Below are 24,459 nucleotides of genomic sequence, written 5' to 3'. Positions count from 1 at the left end.
TATCTATATATAATATATATATACTTTTATAAAATATATATATATTATAAATCCATACAGTAAGACATACACACACATACACATACATTATACAAGTGTGTGTGTGTGTGTATCACACTGACCTCACTTCCCGGATCGAGGGTACATATTATACATGTCAGGTCATACAAAATTTAAAGGAAGGTGGACCTCGCTCTGTTGTGGTGTCACAAGGCCGTGTCGGAACACCTGCATGCTTAAGTGACACCTTGGGGGGGGGGGGGGGGTAGCGGATTGCATACATACTTAATGGAACCCCTGGGGTCATGGGGAAGGTGAGGGTGGGAGATCACATGACCTTCCTTACCTGTCCACGAAGGTGGGCCATGTTATCCGCTTTGATATGATTTCGTTTGTTTCGTGGCCTTCAGTGTATTATTATTATTATTATTATTATTATTATATTATTTATTTTTATTATTATTATTATTATCATGTCAGGCTTACAAGTATTATCAGTATTATTATAAGTCGTACAATTAATAGTGTTATTATTATTTTTTTTTTGGTCTATCACAGTCCTCCAATTCGACTGGGGGTTACTTATTATTATTATTATTATTATTATTATTATTATTATTATTATTATTATTATTATTATTATTATTATTGTGAATAACAGAAGCAGTAGTAGTAGTATTCTTCGTAGGACTTTCGTTTTTATAATAATAATAATAATAATAATAATAATAATAATAATAATAATAATAATAATAATAATAATAATATTGTATATCAAGACCGCTGCACCAAACATCAGTTTCGATGTTAAACTCTTTCCCAGAAGACTAAACCAGCTCTCTTCGGGAAAAGGAGCTTTTAAATTTAGGGGTATCAAGCACACCCTGGATGGGACACCCCCTGGGTTAAACCTCATACACCTCTGAGCCTTCCCAGGTTTTATAAGAATGTGAAAAAAGAAACAAAAAAATGCACATTTCGTCAGTCCGACCTCGAGGTAGAAATTCAGGGGGTCAGTAGAAATCACAATTCTCTCGCTAGTGGGATAGATGCTGGGAGTGTAACTTATTCACTCTCTCTCTCTCTCTCTCTCTCTCTCTCTCTCTCTCTCTCCTCTCTCTCTCTCTCTCCAAGAATTGCTTCTTGGGCAACCCTTGAATTATCTAGCCATCCATATAGAAATAGGCCCTCTGAGAATTGAAGGGAGATTAACGAATGAAAAAAAAGGAAATTTGCAACATACTGGCAGAACGATATAAGAGAGAATTCACCCCTAGAATAGAAATAATAAGATAATGATATAGAAGTAAGGGACGAAAATAGTGAATATTTAGCTGACATAGAAATTAATGAAGCTGATATTGTGCAGGCAATTAATGAAATTAAAAATGGAGCTGCTGCAGGGCCTGATGGAATCCCTGCTATTTTGTTAAAGAAAGTAGTTCATTCTATCGCAAAGCCACTTGCAATATTATTAAGACAAAGTGTAGATACAGGCAAGATTTATGATGAGCACAAATTAGCATATATCACCCCTACTTTCAAAAGTGGATCAAGACTTGAGGCAAGTAATTGTATAGGCCTGTGAGTCTAACATCGCATATTATGAAAGTGTATGAAAGGGTAATGAAGAAAAATATTATGAAACATTTAATAAAAAATAATTTGTTTAATATAGGACAACACGGTTTCGTACCCGGAAAAAGTACACAAACCCAACTGTTAGTCCACCGTGAGAACATATTCAAAAATATGAAAAGCGGAAATGAAAACAGATGTGGTATATCTAGACTTTGCAAAAGCTTTTGACAAAGTAGACCATAATATATAGCAAAGAAATTAGAAAACACAATATCGTAGATAAAATAGGAAGATGGTTAAAAGAATTTTTTACACAACAGAGATAGTTATTGCAAACGATGAGAAATCGGATGAAACCAAGGTAATATCCCGGTGTGCCACAAGGTACGGTGTTAGCTGCAATACTGTTTGTTATTATGATTGAAGACATAGACAGTAATGTTAAGGATTCGGTAGTGAGTAGTTTCGCTGATGACACAAGAATAAGTAGAGAAATTACTTGTGATGAAGATAGGAACGCTCTACAAAGAGACCTTAACAAAGTATATGATTGGGCAGAGGTAAATAGGATGGTATTTAACTCTGATAAATTTGAATCAATAAATTATGGAGACAGAGAAGGAAAGCTATATGCATATAGGGGACCTAATAATGAGACAATCACAAATAAGGAAGCAGTTAAAGACCTTGGTGTGATGATGAATAGGAACATGTTATGCAATGATCAAATAGCAATTCTTTTGGCAAAATGTAAAGCAAAAATGGGAATGTTGTTACGGCACTTCAAAACAAGAAAAGCTGAACACATGATTATGCTTTATAAAACATATGTTCGTAGTCCACTTGAATATTGCAATATGATATGGTACCCACACTATCAAAAGGATATTGCACAAATAGAGAGTGTACAAAGGTCCTTTACAGCTAGAATAGAAGAAGTTAAGGACCTTGACTACTGGGAAAGACTACAATCATTAAAATTATATAGTCTAGAAAGGAGAAGAGAACGCTACATGATAATTCAGGCATGGAAACAGATAGAAGGAATAACAGAAAAATATCATGGAACTAAAAATATCAGAAAGAGCAAGCAGAGGTAGATTAATAGTGCCCAAAACAATACCAGGAAAAATAAGGAAAGCACCACAGGACATTAATCCACTACACAACCAGCATCGATAATGCAGCGGTCTATTCAATGCGTTGCCAGCTCATCTATGAGGATAATCAGGAGTGAGCGTAGATGTGTTTAAGAATAAGCTCGACAAATATCTAAACTGCATCCCAGACCATCCAAGATTGGAAGATGCAAAATATACCGGAAGATGTACTAGCAACTCTCTGGTAGACATTAGAGGTGCCTCACACTGAGGGACCTGGTGGGGCAACCCGAACGAACTGTAAGGTCTGTAAGGTAAGGTCTCTCTCTCTCTCTCTCTCCCTCTCTCTCTCTCTCTCTCTCTCTCTCTCTCTGTAAAACCTTAAACATTTAACTCGGGAATATTCATAATTTTTCTTCCATATTTGTGTGTGTGTGTGTGTGTGTGTAAGAGAGAGAGAGAGAGAGAGAGAGAGAGAGAGAATGTTTCCGATGAATTATGAATAGCAAAAAAAAAAAAATGCAAAATAACGGTATGGTGAGTCATTGATAAAGAATCATTGATAACAAGTTGGGCGGAATCTGTCCTTAAGTCGATGACTTGATGAGATTACTAAATACAATTAAGATTTGGCAGTTCGATGCCGTTTAGCGATTACTGTAGATTATTAGGAGATTACAGAGTCATGTCGAGAGGAGAGGGTTATTCGTTAAGGATAAGGAAATTTTTTTGAAAACCTCACAAATCATTGATACACATTTCGAGGTGTTATTTATGAATGTATAAACAGTTAAAAGCTGGAAAGGTTATAAGAGTAAGAGCTGGAATCTCTTAACATTCCTGGATAAGACAGAAAGAAGAAGAGGAGAGAGGGAGAGAGAGAGAGGATTGGTCCAGTCCAAAGTGTCTTTGAGGAACTGGTACTTCAGCTGCCTTGGGGTTAATCTTATCAGATCCAAAGCTATGCATAAAAATTTATTTTATCTCCTCAAGTTGCCAGATATAAAATGAAATTATATTTATTGATTTTTAGAACCAGTTGACTTATTTCAGAGAGATCTGGCGTTGGGGAGATCTTAAATGTTAACCAGAAGTTCCTCCAGAACAGATGCCTTATAATATATTCCAAAAGTTCTAGAACAGCGGCACTATCTAAGATAGGGGAAGTTTAAACTTAAAGAATCTCTCTTCCCTTTCTCTCTCTCTCTCCTTCTTTCTCTCTTTATCTCTCCCAAGTTCTGGTATCAGCCTGATATGCCGAGAAATACACCTCGTCATCTCTCGTGCCCCTGGGCACTGTAGAAACATACCCTGCTAAGCCTTGCGTGCAAAGTACAACTTGGGCACCTCATCATCTAGCATATACTTTGACACCAATTCTTTTTTCTGGAGCTGCGTCATTTCCAGTCACTTTCCAGTTATTTTTCCAGTTTAAAAGTGGAAATTACACCCCACTCTTGCAGTGACGTCTCTCTCTCTCTCTCTCTCTCTCTCTCTCTCTCTCTCTCTCTCTCTCTCATTTTCTAGTCATTCTTCCAGTGTAGAATAAAAATTATAACCCACTACTTTTCCAGTGAACTCTCTCTCTCTCTCTCTCTCTCTCTCTCTCTCTCTCTCTCTCTCTCTCTCATGTGGGGCAGAGATTTGGGAAATACCTGTGTTATGTAACTGTAACCTCTTGCCTGACCTACGGAAGGGGAGGGTATTGGGTGTGTCATGGTAATTCTGATGACAATAGATATAAGTGTAATTCGATACTAGGCCTATTCTACAATTACATCCTATTTATACATCAAGGGAATTCCTCTCTACAACGATCGAGTTTGCTTCTTCGCTTATATATTCCGCGTAAGTTACAGGGCATGCAAGGGTATAGGCCTAATTAACATATTTCCACCCAGTTTCCAGCTTGGTAAAAAATGCACCGCCCTAAAATTACGTCGTAATCATTTTAATTTCACTTTTCTGGGCGTAATTATAGCTCTATAAAACTCCAGATAGCATTTCACTTAATCGCAGAGAACGAGGAACGCTAAAAGTAAGTCGAAAATCCGACCCATGGCCCTCGAAATCTGATCAATATTATCGTGGCTTTTAAAGCATCTGGTAACTGAGGGCAAGATACGGTGCCCCGGGGCACTCTTACTCATGTGCCGGGTAGTGTGGTCGTCTGGGGCTTTCATAGTATAAAGCTCAGTTGAACCGGAGACGACCTTCGTGGTCGCACGTCCTTCCTAGAGTGTGAAAACTTCGTATATATTCTTTTAGTCTTTTGACTCAATGGTGGTTCGTAGTAGTAGTGGGTTTCTATGGTTGTGTTCGTGTGTTTTATGGACATGTTAGTGTGTTACCTTCCTTTCCATCTAGTAAAGTATCTTAACTAGATTATTACAAGTAACTTTACAAGTAAAAGTATTGAACAGGCTTAACAATACTCCATTTACCTTAAGATTTATCTACGTAAGACGAGAAAACCCTTTTTATTGAAGTGTAAACTCGTGTAAAAATCATCTCCCAGAGATCAACAGTTTATCTGAGGGCGGTCTAGGGCAGGTGATTCTGTCCAGGTGTGTGTATACACCCTCCACCCCCTTCCCCCATACCCTGCCCAGCTCCTCGCTAATTAACCTGAGTAGTAGCGTTGCAGAGTTTGCAACACCGTTGCTTGTTTACGAAGATGGTTATCATCAAAAGAATTCAGCAACTGGTCAAGGTAGGTTGGGGAGTCTGTCATGGTAGGGTGTTAAACATAGTACTACTATCGTTTGTGCTATTTTGCATAAATCATTTTAATGAGGGTTTTTTTTTTTTAACTCGTGGATGTTGTTGTTAGGGCGTCAACCTCCTTCTTCTTCTTCTTCGTGTTCTCTAAAAGGAAACTGGGTATCGCCCAGTTACCTGCAAAGCTCTGTCTTGCTCTCTTTAGACCGAATGTTTGTAAGAGCTCGTTTTTTAAAAGCATTTTTTGTAATTCTTTAACCCAGAGGTTTAATAATAATCATCTTAGTATTGTCATACTTACCTCTAACTCTATTTCTCTTTTTTAAAGGTTACACTTCATTCTTCATTTTTTGGCTTGTAAACGTCACAGAACTCGTAGCCCCAAGATAGAAACATGTGCATGAAGACTCGTTGAGTCTAAGCTGACGTCATCCTTGCCCTAGAAGATTAACGAAGGATGTTGGCTGCTTTTAGCAAGTTCTGAGAATCTCTTTTTAAGAATGAGAAGTAGGAGAATTTTTCCTTATGAATTCTCAGGAAGCCATTTATTTAAGCTTTTGATACGATTATTCTGGGAACTTTAAAGGTCCACGGTACATCGTCTATAATGATTTCATCAAGTCTGAAGATATACAAACAACTAAGAATATAATAATGCTGATTTCTATAAATATTTGAGATTGTATTGACCACATGTGACTTGTAGATTTCTTCAATAACTCGTCCGTCTACGTCATAACTGCTTTTGAATGGATACGTCTTCAGTTTGCTTTTACGCATAGATGTTCTTAGGCCTAAGTTGGTTACGTCACTTTTAAGTCACTTAAATTATCTATTTGCGTTTTACTAGATACTTCTTGCTTCTAGACGTATCGATGTTTGTAGGCCAAAGTTGGTTACGTCATCCTTAGGCCAATTACTCTTTACTTCTTAAATTCTTTGTAAATGACTTTTGTAGGTTTTGTAGTTGGGACGTGTCTTCCTATCTACAATAGTTTTTTGTAGGAATTAATCTTTTAAAAACTGTAGAAGACCTTTAAATTGTTTAAAAGAAGGCGGTGGAGTCTATATGTGAATTGCTTACAGCTGACATACCGTCCCCAGTGAAATTTTAATCATGCCTACGAAGACACAAACCTCGCTGTTCTTATAGGCCTATATGGAGTCATCGTACTACGCATGTGCGTGGAAGGCCATTGACGGGAAACTTAAGTGTAATAATTTATTTTTAAAGTCATTATTACACGTTTTCGTCCAGTTTATCGTGGCTCTTTAATATATTCAAGGACTTCACAGGTACAGAAACGGTGGATTCTATATTTATTTCCTCCCCACTCCTTGACCGTACAGCCTTTAGACTCATACGTCTGAACCGCGCCACACCTTCCTATACAAAATTTTAAAAAAGGTTTTACGGGATGAGGAAATAAACTACAAAACTTGAAACGGAAAGTCTAGTCTCCTTTCCTTTCCACTCCTTGACTATGAATCTTTAGACTAACATCTTGAGGCGTTTAGCTCAGGAAATCACGATTGTAATTCCTTCCTGGCGTCAGTCACACCTCATATAAAATTCAAAAAGGCGTTCGGGAGGAGGAAATAAAGACCACAGACCTTCCATAATCCATTAGTACACCGTTTCCTGTACTTTCTTAAGCATTGACTGCGGTTACTTAACGTGAATTTCCGGTGTGTGGCGATGTGAGTTCTTATGACCAAAGCATTCAGTACGAAATATCTTTATATCTCTCTGTATATATCTGCGCACAAGCGCACTCCATAACGGCTATATATGATTAGAAATATGTGTATGACGTAATGTCGTCGCCTTTCGAAGAATATCATCGTAATATAAGGCACGAGAGTCATGTAATTGTATATCTTTTCCCACTGCGCATTGCGCGATTGTGGACTCATCCCGTGAGAGACGGTGGCCTCCTTAATTGATAAGGCGAGAGAGAGAGAGAGAGAGAGAGAGAGAGAGAGAGAGAGAGAGAGAGAGAGAGAGAGACTTCTCTCGGAAATTGGGAGTTTTTCCTTGAGATGTGAGATAGAAAACTTCATTTATTTATATTTTTGTTAAAGTAAAAGATATTTGGATCATTGGGCAGTTTAATAAATAAACTGTTATAGATTTACTATCGATATTCGAGTAATTTAACAATCCTGATAACTACGTCCTTATCGTGGTCCGATTAAGCTTAAATGGGATGTGACCAGTTTACGTTAAATTTAGCCATAGGGACATGGGCGTTTGGCCCACTTCTACGATATTATAGTTGTTAGAAAGTATAGATATTAAATATATCATAGATTTTAATCTATTCTCCATTATGATGTTTGTAAAGCGGAAACCCAGCTTCTTTTGTTCCCACTGGTTAAGCCTACTAATTTTCCGCTTATCGTAAGTGGAGGTTAGCCGACTGCGCATGTATTTAGTAGGTTAACTCCACATATGACAAGCTATGCTTTGTATACCGATGAAAAAATACAATTTCTTTAAAATGTCTAATTTTTCAAAGAGAAAACATGCAAAGATACGTTTATAATCGTCATAGATTTTACAATGATCCCACCTTGAACCGTTTGAAATTGACAAGAAATTTGTCATTTTTTCCTAGAGAAAATTTACGTTTATGATTACGCGTCATACATTTTAAAGCTAGTTCCTGCCTTGTAGATAAAATAATATAAATTTATAATTATGTCATACATTTTAAAGCTATGCTGTCTTGTACTGGTTGAAAATGAAAGGAAAATCTTATTTTGAGAAACTTCTAATTTATTTCTTTTTCTCTCCTTCTGCAGGCAAGTTTCGCCGACGACGGAAGTGGCCCTCGGGAGCTGAACCCAAGGGCGGTGCGTCGGACACACAGCGACGTAGGGGGCGTGACCGGAAGGGGCTCCCTACACTACTCGCGACAGCTCTCCACGCCCCAGCCTATCAAACTTCGACCAGCTCATAGGTTACCGCAGCATACGGGGTCTCTAGGGAAGTCTAAAAGGTGAGTGTTGTGTGTAGCCGAGGTCATCCGTGCTCTCAAGAGTGTAGCCTACTTTCTTGTATACTTTCGTCAATCGAGGTATTGCATGCAAGCTCTTCATTTCTGCCTTAACGTGAATTTACAGTATTTTCATTTTGAGTCTATGAAGTTATTTATAAGACTGTAGTACTTCGTTTCAAGCACTTGTACTTTAGTAACTAAAGTAAAGAAAGTGCTATATGTATTGTGTGCAAGCACTTAATTCCTGTCATACGTAATGTATTTTCTGTTAAGAGTTGAAATAATTATTCCTCATTTTCTCTCTTAAGTTATTTTCTGTTCTCTCTCAAGTACACAACAGGTATTGTGTAGAAGCACTTGATTCCTGTCTTACATGAATATATATTCCTCCTTTTATATATTAAGTTATTTTCATGCCTCTCAGCATCCCTTGGTTCAATCTCTTAATTTTGCAGCTTAAAAAGAAGTAAAGCGTCGTCGCACTTGAGAAGATCCATCAGTCAGCCCCTAGACCTAGACAAGGCTTACGACACCCCGATTTCGACCTTACGCAAGTGCAGGAGTCCATCCAACGCACAGAATAGGCGACAGCGAAGACCTTCTGCCGGGAACATCTTGAACGATGACAATACTACTTCCGAGGACGAGATTGGCATGTCTGACTCCGAGGACTTCAGACCGACCTGAAGAGGAGTTTGGAAGAGGTAGGGAATACTTTTTTTTCACTATTTATTGCCCTTTTTTGGATTGCGAAGAGGCAAATATTTTACAAGGTTGATGGGAGCTCATTCACCGACCATATACACGAGTGATTTTTTCAATATTTGTAGCCTTTTTTGGATTACAAAGAGGAAATGGTTTTATAAGTTCACTGGTAGCTTATAAATAGACTTTATGCAAGTGGTAAATAATACCTATTTCTTTGTTGCTTGACAAGAGCCTTGATAAACTGTATTTGATCCAAGCTTCTGGTTTCTATCCACCACACTGTCTTAAAAATGTGTTCTAAAAATGTACCAGCTTGTTTTTTTGGTGGCCACAATAAACGTACACAGTTTGTCAGCCCTGAAGGCTTTCAGTTTTATATTAAAAAAAAGGGATTCAGTTCCAAACTGGTACAGGTATTGTATTTTACAGGCACTGATATCAAGCCAAGAAGGTTTTATCAACTTTTGATACTGGTACATGTATTTTATTTTACAGGCATTGATGTATCAAGCTAATATGTTTTCCGTCTTACAAAGTAGGTTATTCAGTTCCAAATTGGCACAGATATTTTTTATTTTAAAGGCACTGATATCTAGCCAAGAGGGTTTTCAGTTTTTCAAAACAGTAATTCAATTCCAGACTGATACTCATATTTTATTGTAGGGGCATTGATATCAAGCCAAGAGAGTTTTCGTTTTGCAAAACAGCCAAACTGGTACAATACAAATATTTTACTTTACAACCATTGCATCCAGACAGAAGTTAATGCCTTTTAAATTTCTTTCAGGATGAAGACATGATCGTGTATGCAGAGGCACTTTGGGACCATGTAACTTTAGACTCCGAGGAGCTTGTGTTTAAGGCCGGAGATTTGATTACTGTGATAGATTCCAGTGACAGGGACTGGTGGTGGGGCCGGATCTGCCATCGCGCGGGATGGTTCCCCGCTGCCTTTGTTAGGGTAAGCTACTGGAATCCCACTGTACTTGTCTTATTTTGGGGAGAATGGAATAGAATGCAATATCAAATTTAGGCCAGAGGCCAAGTGCTGGAACCTATGATGAGGTCATCCGGCAGTGAAAGGGAAATTGAGGGTAAAAAGGTTTATTTATAGGTGAAACAAGAGGGAAAATCTTTTGCAATTGCACTATGAAACAATTGCTAGTAAAGGGTTGAAAGTAAGATGGACGAAAAAGACTATGATAAGGGATACAACAATAAAAGGAATGAAATGAGTTGCAGCTAGAGGCCAAAGGGACACTGCAAAGAACCTCAAGTAATGCCTACAGTGCACCACATGAGGTACACTGACAGCACTACCATCCTAGGCAGTATTTTGGGAAGAAAATTCAGCTATGTGAATGAACTATAACAGAACAAAGGTGTGTAATAATAATTATTAATGAACACATTTTTATTTGCAGTTATTAGTAAATCAAGAAGATCATCAAGAAACTAGTAGTCACGACACCAGAACTTCAGGACCTGCAAGGAAACAGAGCATCTCTGGTCTGTCGAACGACCAGATTCGGACCAATGTGATAAATGAAATCATATCGACAGAGAGGGACTTTGTCAAACATCTCAGAGATGTGGTTGAGGTAAAATCAAATTTGAAGTTGACATATTTTTCATGCTCGTTATAATGACTTTATATATATATATATATATATATATATATATATATATATATATATATATATATATATATATATATATATATATATATATAGCTGAGGCCAGTCATTCTGTCAGGTCTATAAAAATATAAAAATCTCCTCAGGGATACCTACGGCAAGTGCGGAAGAGGCCGGATATGTTCAACGATGAAAAAATTTCCAGTATATTTGGCAACATGGAGGCCCTTTACCAGTTCCAGAGTAACTTCCTCAAAGAACTGGAGATGTGTATAGACTGGAAGGATCCCCATAAATCTTGTATAGGTGCAGCTTTCATTCGCAATGTAAGTTGACTTTGTACTGTAGGTCTGTCTTTTGCACCACTAACTGTATGATTTGGGTAGTTTTCAGTGATATTGCAACGTACCAACCTAATATGGACAAGAGAATCTAGTAACAAAAGTTTATTTAATGAGGAAATTCAGCTTATAGAAAAATGTTACTTATAAAAAGATACAAAGCTATAATGCAACTCAACTGGTTGTTTTCATTTCAGAGAGAAAAATTTGAGATCTACAGTGAATATTGCAACAATCATCCTCTGCGGTGTCATCCTTACAAGAGCTTTATCAGGACCAGAAATACATCCACTTCTTCGAGGCATGCAGACTTCTACAGGAAATGATTGACATCTCTTTGGATGGCTTCCTTCTTACCCCTGTACAGAAAATTTGCAAATATCCTCTTCAACTTCAAGAACTTTTGAAATACACAAAGGTATGGTTCTAATTTTGTTGACTGCTGTGATGTTTTACGTGTGATTTCAGTAACAGAACTTGAGGATTTCTGATAATGCAATTGTCACATTATAATTATCATTAATTATCCACAGGCGGACCATCCTGATTACGTCAGTGTCCAAGGAGCACTTGAAGCCATGCGTGATGTAGCACTTCTTGTCAATGAACGGAAACGAAGAATGGAGTGCTTAGAGAAAATAGCTTCCTGGCAGATCACAGTTGAAGGCTGGGAGGTACAGTAAACCTTGCAAAATATATTGAATTTGTTGTTATACAGCAATAACAAGATAATTCTTTGCATATGAAAACCTTCAGCAATCTCATTAGGTCAAAATGTAATTCACGGTGCATCAAGAACCTTGTAATAATTAAAATTCTTTCCAACATCAGGGACCAGAACTCCTTGAGGATAGTTCACAGCTCATCTACCAAGGAGATGTGACCAAAGGAGTGGGCGGCTCATGGACCAAAGAAGTGTCGCTGTTCCTCTTCGATCATCAGCTTGTCTACTGCAAGCGGGACCTCCTCAAGAGGAACACTTTCGTCTACAGAGGGAGACTCAATCTCGATATGTGTGAGATTGTTGATCTCCCGGATGGGAAAGGTACGATTTTTTCGTTTGTGGTAAACATGTTTTTGTTTGTGCATTTTCTGAATCTAGATTGCTGATATCAATAGTCATACTTCATGGAATGGAATGGAATATAAAATTTAGGCCAATACCTAAGTGCAGGGACCTTTGAGGTCATTCAGCACTGAAAGGGAAAATGATAGTAGAAAGGTTTTAAAAGTGTAACAGGAGGAATATCTCGCATTTACATGTAACAATGTTGAGGAGAGGGTGGAAAATGAGATGGAAGAAAGAGAAAGAGTATATGAATGGGGGTACAGTAAAAGGATTGAAAGGGATTGCAGATGGGGGAAAAGAGATGCTGCAGATGGGGGAAATGGGATGCTGCAAAAAACCTAAAGTAATGCCTACAGTGCACCATGTGAGGTACACTGCAGCACTACCCCACTATAGGGTTTTCTTTGTAGTAAAATTCTTTGCTGAGTATCCTCTGAATCAAGATTGGTGTAATATTGTTGACATCAACAGTCATACTTCTTGATTATTATCAGTACTATAATATTCTAATCTTTTTGATATTTCCAGACTCCAGCCTTAATATAAATGCCCATAATTCCTGGAAGATCCGAAGCCTAGAGAAGAATAAGTGGTATGTATTTTCCTGCAAGATGGCATCAGAGAAACACAAGTGGATGGAAGCTTTCAGGTGAGGGTTTTTTTTGTTTAAATCATAATAACCAACTTGATTATCATTTTTAAGGATAATTTTACGCTTAAAGAAACTCTGAGACTAAAGATTTGGAATTTCTAAAATTTTAAGGGCTGTTCTAGGTCACCAGGAGTAATTTTGTAATTTTCAGAATACATAATTAAATGCATTGTATGTAATGTAACTGGAGGCAATCATTTGATGACTACTGTACGAATTTTCCTTCAAGCAATAGGAATGGAGCATTGATTAGAGCTAATGTTATTTTTTATAATTTATGATGCTATTGATACACTATTCCCAGAATTCAAATGAACTCATATGCCTTGGAAGCTTGAATTTTATTTAAGTCAGTGGCCCTGTGGTGGGCCTGTTCCAAATGAATAGGGTTCATCTTCTGATTAATAATAATTATTATTATTATTGTAGCTAACACAACTTTGCCCACCACAGAAGGGAACGTGACCTTGTGGCCGCAGATGAGAGTGCTGGCTTTGTCGTAGCAGAGAAAGCAAAACATCTGGCCAAAGTCGCAGCACGGAACCAAAGGAACAGGCCAAAGAGACCAAGAAGTAAGTACAAGTAGCTCTGTCACATACCAATGGATATTATAGACCTATTTCAGTAGTATTATTATTTTAAAAGTTCTTAAATATTACGATAACATGAAATTTATCTATGAAGTTCTAATTTATTTTAAGTCTCATACACCTTTGTAGTTTTGTAGAGGGAAAAATTTGCACCAGTAGAAAAACCCCACACGTTGAAATCACATGAAAGTATTATGGTATGTTTCCTCACAGCCACCAAATCGCACAAGCGCGTACAGGCCATGACTTACGCTCAGGCTGAACTTCTAGTCAATGTTGATCCTGAAATGCGCTCCAATAGCCTTCCCTCTGGTGTTCAGCCACCCGAGGGAAAGAAGAAAGGCAAGTGTAGAGGTCTTGCCACCAGAGCTAACGTAGTAGTGCTGATGACAAGCTAACTATACTAGACTGTACAGTATACGGTTTACATAGATTTGGTGATGGTGGCACTTAAATCAAAAGCTTTTTGGATTCTCAGTATTTGAAGGGTAGAGACCAGACACCTGTAGATGAAGGATAACAATTAGCCAGCATGAAGAAATTTAATTTTTACTTACTAAATTAGATTGTTTTCTACCTGTATAATCATGTTGGTGGTGGGATTATTACAGTACAGTAAAACATTACAGTACGTAGAAACATAAAGTGGTAGTTGTATTGTGAAGTCCTTCCTGTAGAATGAGTAAGTATATAAATAATATTCATTGTATAAAGGCAAAACATCAGTAGCAAAAGTTTGTATATATTTACAGTTGTGTTGCAACATCTGACAAGTGTAGTTTGCTCACAGTATAACTACTGCTTGCAAAAGCAGCACATAAATGCAGTTTTCATACACTAAAATCAAGTATTACCTGATGAACTTAAGCAGTTACATTAGTACTGCTTTAAGGGAATCTTTTGAATTCATTGACATAAATGTTATAAGGGAATAGCTTGTTCTTGGGACCTGTGGATACTAGTTTTTCAGAGGGCAATCTGGGATTAGGAAGTTGATCCACAGAGCATTAAATATTACTAGCTTTTTAATTTGCTGATTTGTAATCCACTTTTATTTCCTTATTCATCAGTAGTATATTTCAATATTTATTCAGATACTCTATTATAATACACTTTTAATTATGTACCACAGTGAATAGGTTCATATTTTTAATAGCAGACTGGGGAGGAAATTCTAGTGGGTACACTTAACAAAAACCCCCATTGGAAGATATTTTATTTCACATACTATTTATTTTTATAGTTTACTTAATACATTCTACCCATCCAACTTGAGGCTGCAATACAAAGATCCATGCAACACTTCTGTGCAGTACTTACAAAAATTCATTGCAACCCCATTGGAAGATTTAATTTCACATACTATTTATTTTTATAGTTTACTTAGTACATTCTACCCATCCAACTTGGGGCTGCAATACAAAGATCCTTGCAACACTTCTGTGCAGTACTTACGAAAATTCATTGCAATCTCGTTTGAAGTTGTGACTAACCAAGGTAACAAAAGGTAGCAGGTTGTTTTGTGTTGTGTGAATTTTCGTACTAGCAAGAAAATAATAAGGTAGTCCTTTAAATTCCTAACTTATTCTATAAACTTGAAGAGGATACTTTATTCAGTAGTCTATCAAGCTAGAAATAATCCCTTGTTGAAATTTACAGTAGGGTACATGCGTATTAAAAACTAGTATTTTGTGAAATTTCTAATAATTCTTGTAGCTACATTTCTTTACGGAGTGAAATACACATTTTTATGCAATACATTTTTACATTAAATTCTAATGGCACATTTTTATCCAATACATTTTTACCTTAAATTCAAATTAAACTTTTCAACTTTTGTCATATTAGTACATTGTTCAATTGTGAAATTACCTGCTGGAATTATGTTTTAAAAATAAAAATATACCTTGTTTGATCTTCAACTTTCAAGTTAAAATAATCTAGTACATTTTACCTTGTTCAACTAAATGGAAGTAAATTAGCAGATTCAACAGCTATACCCGATTGAGAAATCACTTAAAAGGTTTGACAAATTCTTTGCTGCATATTAAATTCAAACTTTATTAACTGTAATAATTGCAGCACAGAAATTGCAATACAAAAGCTATGTCATATAGAGAGGAAAATCAGAAGGTTGTCATTACTAGCCACATATTTCCAAACCTTTATTTATATCCTTAAACCTCTTCTTTGCCAAAAAGTCAGGTGATGCAAAGCCCTGCTGACTATTGGCATCCTGTTTCACCAAGCTTGATGTTCCCTGCAGTATGCTCAATCTCGGAATGTCTTCAAAGATGTCTGGCTTTACACTGGGAAGCCTCCACCTGGCACATTAGTATTTTGAGGAGACTTGAGACTGCAATTGGAATCACCTTATCTTATCTATGTGGAAGATCAACCAGCCTCTACTTTGAAAGATTTTCTGCATCCTCATTTGTGCCACCTGCTAGTCTTGTCTTCCAGCTGTACCAGAGGCCATTTCCCACAGCTTCCCTGGAGTTTGAGTGATGCAGATATGATTCATCTGGTGAAGACAAGGGCATTTTCAGCCTTTCAAAATTAGGTCACGGGTTAGTTTGTCTGTGGACTACCTGACTGAAGCCCTGTTGATCTCAGCTGTCTCCTAAGCACTGCCTGATATACTTGTGGTTTCTGCATTGTCCCCAACAGTGATTACCTCATTGCCAGTGATTAATGTAACTGCTGTGGCATCAGGTGAGGTTTTGTAAATTATCCCTGCTGGCAGTCAACGTCACGAGTCGGCAGGGATATCTTACACAACTTCATCTGATGCCACAACAGTTACAATGGTCACTATCAGTCAGTGACTTAATCACTGTAGGAGACATTGTGGAAATAACAGGTATATCAGGCGGTGGAGGAGGTAATGCTGATGAGACAGCTGGGATGTCGACAGGGCCAATTCTAAAATCAGCCACAGACAAGTGTATCCACTTCCCCAATTCCTAGAGAATTATCCAGCTACTACTCTTCATGTGTTTGTGCTCTACTTACTACATATATTTAATATATGTTTCTGATGCTGGTTTGTTTAGTGAATTATTTCAAGTTTGCTAGTTCTTATATTAGTTTTCCAGCTCTATATGTGTTTGTGGTCTATCATTACATCAGTGTTGAAGTTTCTGATTGCTACTGGTTTGTTTGGTGAATACTTCAATTTCGCTTGTTCTTTCAGACATGGCAACAGAAGAATCCAATCTCTCTTGAAGTCCTCTTTGGCACTATAGGTTTCCAGACAGCTTTAACTAAGCAGATAATATGGGGTCAAGGTTACTTCCTCCTCTTTACCCTCATCTGCATCTTCTAAGTTATTTTCAGCCTTAATGTTTCACTTGGCTGCCTTTCCTTGGAAACTCCTGCTGTCCTTTACTCCAGTAGTCATTCTCCAACTAACCTTTCCGTTGACCTGCCTTCTGGCCTTACAATCCGACGTAACCTTTCCAATACACTGGTCAGGAACACTTCCATTAGAAGTCACCAGGCTATGGCAATAATAGATGAAAGTCTCCTATTCTTGCCAGTAGTCCCACCTCTGGCCAGGGCCTTGTCTTTAAAAGTAGGAGTGGGGCCTTAAATTCTCCATGACAGTTATTGTCTCCCCTCCCCTCAATGTGAGACTGCCACTGCTCACTCAACTTGGTTATCATTTTGAGTCCTACCTCTCCAACAAAGGGAAGATGCATGTCCTGGGAAGGTGGTAGATTACAGTTTGGAGAAAATACCATCAAAGCAGCAGTGCTGGAGAAACTGGGGTATTACAGTTGTCTTTCTCCTGGAATGCAGCTTTCATGAGCGATCTCATAACCTGTAACCTGCTTTTATCCTCTTCCTGTGGTAGTTGTCTCATGTGTCTGTCTATCCTCAGCAGCTTGGCTTGAACATTTTGAGTTCCTTCCACTCCCCCAAATCTGTCGATAAAAGATAAAAACATCTCTGTCATACCAATGTACAGTTCAGATCATTTCTGTTCTGTATGTTCCCAGATCTTAATCCAATAGATTAACTCAACCATTCTAGGAAATACTCTCTCATGACCTAAAGATCCAACTGTGGCAAAGAAGATATTGCATTAGCTGTTTGAAAAGTTCTGATACATTATTCTACTTTCAAAGTCCTGATACATTATTCTACTTTCTTCTCTGAATGTCCAAGAACGAACAGTGACATAAATTACATTGAAGTAACAACTATCCTCAATACTGTTAAGTGGCAACTTAGTTACAACTAATGGGGGAAGTGGAGTTAAGTACATGAACATATTCAAGAACATGCTAACTTAACAGAACATTATCCACTAATCTACTTCAGGTGAAGCTTAGTTCAAGGATGACAATCTCACTGAGATGGTAAATCATATTACTATACACATGAACACTAGTTTCACAAATTGTGGACTAGAGTTAATAGCATGATACATAATTTGCAAAGGTTGAGAGCTGTAACTTATTAAATGTATTTTTTTATATTTATAAGTACACATAGTGGCAAGTTACGATAGCATTCTTGCAGTCTTGAAGACTTTCTTTCTCATAATGGTGTACTTTTGGCCAATGGAATTGACTGAAAAAAAAAAAGTGTGACAATTTGAAATGGGATTTATTCTTTGAATGAGCATCTAATGTTATTTTTCGTTTTTTCAGGTTTGTGGTTTAGTTTTGGGGGACACAAGAAAGGAAGAGGGTCCGGAAGAACGTTGAGTCAGATACAGCACCATCCTGTTTGAGAATTCTCTTCGCGGAGATAGCAGTGTGTGAAGTCTGGTCAAATGAACTAGTGGATACTGATGCTTTAAAGAATGTTTATGTTAATATTCTTGTCACATGAGTGGCTTAGCCAACTGTCATTTCAAATAGCAGTGCTTCTCTGTCTAGATGAATCCAAAAGAAGTCTTCTTTGTGAATTGGATGTGAATGAAATCTTCCAAGTCTAGTCATGCCAGAAACTTTTATATTTAATTGAAATATTTAACTGGAACATTAAAAGTTACAAAGGGCAATGGAGATACTAAGGCAGGCCTGAACTGAATTGTATTTATTTATTTGTACTGACATTGAAATAAAAAAAAAAAAGACTGCAAAAGTACCCACCTGCAGGTTTGGGTGGTTACAGCATCTCTTCCAAAGGTGTTCTTGGTGTTATGTGGCTGGATGTTGTCACCAATTATAATTCCTTTGAAGTGCCATTTTGTAAGTATCTTTTATTTTTTAACTTCCAATACATAGGCAATATTTGTTTATGTAATGTTCACTCTCATTATATCCCGTGCAGTTCCAAAAATCAATGAGTTAATAAGCTTTACTTGGCAGTTGGTAACCGTTGTATGGTAGAGCAAAACAGTGTCTTCGTCTTGGTGTATCTCGAAGCTCAGGTCCCAAGCTCTATAATAAAGTCACAAGTTTCCAAATAATCTGTAGGGCCGTGGCGCTCACTCTGTTTTTAGGTGTTTAAAAACAAAATGTTTTGTATAATCATTTTCATATCGCTCGAAACAATTTTTTAAATAATGTACTGTACCTAGAAAAATTGCTTTATATTTGACAACTGTATGCTTGTATATAAGTTGAATGTTTTTTCCATTTTACATTATATATTAATAGTTTATTATGTACAGTAATATGAATATATGTATTTGTTGTATAAATTGTATATAAACAAAATGTTTCCCTATAGAATTTTTTCAATCAAGCCTTAAATAGACCAGTAACAGATTTAACCAGTGCAAAGCTCACTGGTTGAAAAAATCATGATAGCCATCTCATGAAAGAAATTAAAAATTCAGCAAAAATGAAGGAAAGGAGAGCTGAGGCCTGGCTTCTAAGAACTACCTTTTAAAAAGATGGCCGTATAGTACTCTCCTTTACCTCAATGGAACATTGGACAAATTAGTCCAACTGGAAGGAGACAGAAAAGGCACTTCACAAGGGAGAGAGAATTAGTTCAGACATTAATGATTTTCCATTACCACTTGAAATAAATCTAATACAACAGACCAAAACCATATACTATTGTCTTACTTATCAGCTAAAACCAAACCATATACTAATGTCCTTTACTTATCAGCTACATTGCGATGATGAATTTCTCCTACGATACCCTTCTAGATACATTGCACTTTACAAATAAATCTCCTTTATCACTCCTAGGCTATACTATAGGGCCATAATACTTATCAGAAGGGCAGACATCTGAAGCATCAGACATGCCAGGGGCTACCTTATCTGAAAATAGTACTAGTCTTAAATTAGTCTCTTTCAGTGAATAGTCAACTAGTAATTTATACTCAGCAATGGTGGCTGCTATTACTGGGCAAAGCACAAATTCAAGGGCAACTCAAAAGGATCCTCCACATGCTAAACACCCATGATGAGCAAGCACCATATGAGTGAGAATCAAACCAAATAAAAATTTGTGGTACCTCCAAAACTATGAAACAATCACTGAGGCTAACACCTAAACCACAGAAGAACATCTGACCCCTGGAGATTATATTTAACAAAACCCAAACCAAGGTGAAAACAATATATTCATTAAATCATGAATACTGAACAATATATTCAATAAATCATGAATATGGAGTGGAAAGGGAAAATTTTCTGGCAAAAAACCATATCACATTAGTGCAAGCTGTTCATGACAACAATTACCTAAGCCATGCAGGATTATTATTTATTACTCAACATATACAAAACCTAATTTAAAATTTGAAACAAGCTTAGAAAACCACCAACTTGTGAACAAAGAGTCATGTGAAAAAGAACATGACAAAAATAATATCTGCATGAAAACCATCAACTACTGTAAGGGAAATTAGGCATTGGTGTATGGCAATCTACACAGTACTATTAATGAACACCAATCCTGCATGAAAGACCATGCCAGTTTCACAGTATCAGGAGTAAGAATTCATGCTAGCATAACAAAGTAGCTGACGATACACCATAAAAGTGTAGAAAAAAATTAAACCTGGGGCCCAGATACAAAATCCACAATTGTTAATTCCTGCTGAAACAGATCTTGGGGAAGATGACCAAACACGAACAGTTTAAATCAAGACAACCCTTGCAGTAGTGAAAAGGAAACTGCTACTTTCACCAATCTTGTTCAAAAGCTAAAGATCCCTAAAGTTGCTGACAAGCAGATTGGAGAATAAGACTAAAAACTTGCCAAGTAACAGCAGTAAGAGTAGCACAATGCGAATACTGTACTTATTCTTTAGACCAACATGAGCAAAACTGAAAAATTCAAAACGAGTTCAAGCACTGCCCCAAAAAATGAATTGGACAGCTCTAGGCTCACAAAAGCAACAATAACTCCATCGCTAGTTACTGGTTGCTTTAAAAATTGCAATCAGGATCATAAATGTCACTTATATGAGTCTAAATATAATAAACAAAGTGAAAAGCTGCACTTTACTAGAATTAGTATTGAGTGATATCTACTCTAATAGTGCACCACAATCACCTTATGATTTTCTAAAGAATAAGAATAAGTATGTAACCGACAAGAAAAGAATATTATTATGCTAACCTGCATACATGTCAAATGTTTCCTTAACCATCTGACTTAAATGACTGCGTTCTCTAAACCAAGACAGTAAACAAAACACAAATACCTAAATGTGCTGGTTAATGGTAATCTGTGAGCAACCACACATATGCTGTAATTCTTTCTATATACCTTCCTTGTGACAGTGATCATTCCCAGAACTCTTCAATTATGTTCTTGAAAGCTGCTCAGCTGAATACTACTAACCACTCTCATCCTCACTGTACTGATAGGTCTCACTCCCACAGGTATTGGGCAGAAACCACAACCTGTAGAGCCAAGCAATTTTGAAGTCACTCCTTCATAACGTTATTTCAATTCTAGAATATGGAATTACAAAGGAGAATCATCCCAAGTGCTTTTGTAGCACTACTTAACCTGTGATTGTGATGTTGTTTTGAGTTTCTCTCTCTTTTTCATGTCCTTTGTTCCGACTCCATCACTCTATAAGGTGAAGTTCAGTATACTGTGACTCCAGTGATGCATTTCTATGCAAACTGTCTCCAAATCTGATCAGCGAAATTTAAGTTAAATAATACTTTTTATAGCATGATTTTCTCCCAAAATTCTACTAACAAAAAATAGTTTAGTCAGAGCACTCAGTTGGCATTCTTATTCAATAAATTTAAGCCTTTACCATTTATGTGAAAACTACATTAAATGGAATGAAATATGAGGTTTAGGACAATGGACAAGCACTGGGACCATTAAGGTTATTCAGTAAAGAAAGTATACAACTGTTCTTTTTTATTTGTTCACATCAAATACTTGGTATTACTGTACCACTCACAATTCACTGCATCATTTCTTAGTTACTTGAACAATGAAATGTCTACTGTAATAACACTAAATTTTAGTAATTCTTGACTGGCTTTCTGTTATGGTATTAAGTAACCATATATTTTCTTCTATTATTTCTAAGGATGGATTTGATAGCCATCCTTATGTGTCACAGGAACGGAGATGCTGAAGTCTAGCAAAAACCTTGGACTGTTCAAAGTGAACCGAAACCAACAGGGTCTAATACATTGTCTGACTTAAATACCATGAAATGGAGGTCTAATCATATACTAAATGGTACTTTATATGAAATGATGATTACTGTGAGTTTTGTAAAGAAATAATGTATAAATTAATGAAAACATTCAAAGGAAAAAATAAATATAAGCCAATTTAAATGCTGTAAGCAACGGACACATTGAAAAAAATTACTGAAATACTAACCATTACTGAAGATAGTTAACCACTTAGCATGCATCTACTGATAGTCTCTGCTACTGTCAGTGGGCCAGTCAACCCACATTAAAATGACAAAATACGAAATCATAAAAAAATACAATAAAATGTGTTAACACCTACTATAAATATGTTAATGAAAGAGGCTAAAAACAGAACCATTTATTTTCATTTTAAATTCTACCACATGTTTTCACATCTTTTGTGAGAAAACATTTCTACATTTGCAGTATATAACCGTCATAACTAAAACCATCTGCCAAATAATAGTTTTTCTTTTAACAACAGTAACAACAATTACAGTACTTGTTATTATTCTAGGACACAATCCAATGTGAACTAATTACAGTACTGAACACACATACAGACCTCTCCTTTTGGCACAGTCACAGAACTTAAAATTTACACGAGAGCCGTCTCGAACACCAATGACATTATAGGTTCACTTTCGCTGGAAGACACTCAGGCACAGGAGTTGACACTTTTGCACTTATGTGACATTCTTCAACTACAATACTTTTAGTGTGCTGGGTATCTAAGTAAAGGTTTATACAGTTTCACAGAGACTACACATAAATCCAATTGAAATATAAAAAGACTAACAAAATAAAATCCCAAAAATATATTTAACACATGCATCTAGAAATGTGCGCACATAGACACGGAAGAACAAAATTTGTTTGTCTAGCTTGTTTATGTGCATACAGTAAGCTACATATATATATTCTATATACAAAAAATGCAAATAAAATTTACTACCACCATTTTCATCCAAGCTCCAAAATAACCCCTTCTGCAGTTTAGCACTGCATTGACAGCAAAGCAAGTACTAATTTGAAAGTTTGTGGGCAAAATTTGAGGAATCTATAGGGCATCAATTGGTAAGCAATAACTGAATTCTTAATATATATGTAATGATATGCATTTGTTTTACAAGAAAAACATTACATACTTTATAGTAAGTTAAACCACATGCATTCCAAGGCGAATGTTTTTAAGACACTAACGACTCAACACGTTCGTAAGACGATACTATTCTCTTGAATAAGTCTGTAACTACATTTGTTTTCATCTTCTCATCCTGAACTATTAATGGCAGTCTTAAATTTCCACTTATTAGCCATTTTGCTGCCCCTACCAATGTCTACTTCTAAACACTTCACCATTATAATAACCACTATATCAGGTGTTCACCATTATAATAACCACTATATCAGGTGATTTATCCACACCAAATGTGCTAATGAAATACATTTCCTACAGCAACATTCAACATTTCATGCACAGAACCACAATACTATTTTATTATCTACTAACATGGCAATTCGAATGTGCTAGTTATCGGTTCTCTTGAAAACCTATCAAGCCATCTCACTCAACAGATACCCTAACTCACGTTTGCTTCGTTATCAAAGCTTAAATCAGCCCACGATCTAAAATTCCTCTCTCTCTCACACAGCTGGCCCCTCAGATTTGTAAACTATTTATCAGGCATTACAATATTAATGGCTGCAAATGTTCATATTCCCAACAGTTAACATACTTGATAACTTGATATGTAGGCACAGCACAAGTGTTTAAAAGGAATAACTCCTTTTATGACAATAAAGCTTCAAGTCTGTTAAATGCCAGCAAATGCTAGGAATGATATTTGTCATAAAAAGATAGAAGATATTTGAAGACTCAATTTTATACAATACTTACTGTCAATCACAACTACTTTACTGGAATGCTTACCTTTAAAAATAAATTTTTTTTGCTTGTATCAATTATTCATCGACTTCTACATTCTAGTAGATTTGCTCCAGAGCGACTATAGCAAGCTATGCATCATTGCATGAAAAGAGCAAGGATAAGTAGTTTAATTGTTTCCGTACGAATGAATACTTTAATGCTGTACTGCATATAAATTTAAGCAAGACTTAGAAAAATATACCTCCTTCGATTCTGTGAAGTCCATCCACTTAGACTTGCAAGTCCACCAACAATTCTTTGTTAATCTATTTTATCAAAGCTAAACACAACTACTAGAAGTTTTTTGATACACTATTCTTTTTATATATAGTACTACTAACAGGCTAATCAGCTACACTATTTCAACACTCCGAAGTTTTTCCTTAATTGTTCAAACAGAATAAAGGTCAGGATTGTGTGCGGTCCCAACCGTACGAAAGCTGGTATGTAACCCTGAAAGAGAAGGATTGTTTTACTACTTCACTACAAAACTTAATTAAGAAAATAGTTTACTAAAAT

General features: G+C 36.5%; 4 protein-coding genes across 7 annotated transcripts in view; 3 read left to right on the top strand and 1 right to left on the bottom strand.

Moving 5' to 3' along the window:
• LOC135213776 (uncharacterized) overlaps nt 1-10,039 on the top strand; it is a 403,929-nt gene extending 393,890 nt beyond the window's left edge. The window contains exons 9-11 of the mRNA XM_064247904.1: nt 8,211-8,407; nt 8,863-9,111; nt 9,903-10,039. Coding sequence (XP_064103974.1) covers nt 8,211-8,407; nt 8,863-9,094 — 429 coding nt within the window. The 3' untranslated portion in view covers nt 9,095-9,111; nt 9,903-10,039. The remainder of the gene's footprint in view (nt 1-8,210; nt 8,408-8,862; nt 9,112-9,902) is intronic.
• Nucleotides 9,406-11,087, top strand: LOC135213775 (rho guanine nucleotide exchange factor 9-like). The gene is made up of 4 exons (XM_064247902.1): nt 9,406-9,528; nt 9,903-10,076; nt 10,540-10,716; nt 10,899-11,087. The coding sequence occupies exons 1-4, from the start codon at nt 9,406-9,408 to the stop codon at nt 11,085-11,087; spliced, it is 663 nt and encodes a 220-aa protein (XP_064103972.1).
• Nucleotides 10,940-19,097, top strand: LOC135213993 (rho guanine nucleotide exchange factor 4-like). Its single transcript, XM_064248088.1, has 8 exons — nt 10,940-11,078; nt 11,291-11,511; nt 11,627-11,767; nt 11,925-12,138; nt 12,691-12,811; nt 13,268-13,386; nt 13,618-13,746; nt 18,066-19,097. Exons 2-8 carry the CDS (start codon nt 11,416-11,418, stop codon nt 18,146-18,148), a joined length of 903 nt encoding a protein of 300 aa, XP_064104158.1. The 5' UTR covers nt 10,940-11,078; nt 11,291-11,415; the 3' UTR covers nt 18,149-19,097.
• A 4,180-nt stretch (nt 19,098-23,277) lies between these two features.
• LOC135213995 (mitochondrial dicarboxylate carrier-like) overlaps nt 23,278-24,459 on the bottom strand; it is a 35,620-nt gene continuing 34,438 nt past the window's right edge. For all 4 annotated transcript variants that reach the window (XM_064248089.1, XM_064248092.1, XM_064248090.1 and 1 more), the window contains one exon: nt 23,278-24,393. In XM_064248089.1, coding sequence (XP_064104159.1) covers nt 24,298-24,393 — 96 coding nt within the window. In that variant the 3' untranslated portion in view covers nt 23,278-24,297. The remainder of the gene's footprint in view (nt 24,394-24,459) is intronic.

The sequence above is a fragment of the Macrobrachium nipponense genome, chromosome 43 (genome assembly GCF_015104395.2).
Source record: "Macrobrachium nipponense isolate FS-2020 chromosome 43, ASM1510439v2, whole genome shotgun sequence".
In the NCBI taxonomy this organism is placed as follows: domain Eukaryota; kingdom Metazoa; phylum Arthropoda; class Malacostraca; order Decapoda; family Palaemonidae; genus Macrobrachium; species Macrobrachium nipponense.
Note: the sequence above shows the minus strand (reverse complement) of the source record. Positions and strands in the feature narration are given on the sequence as shown.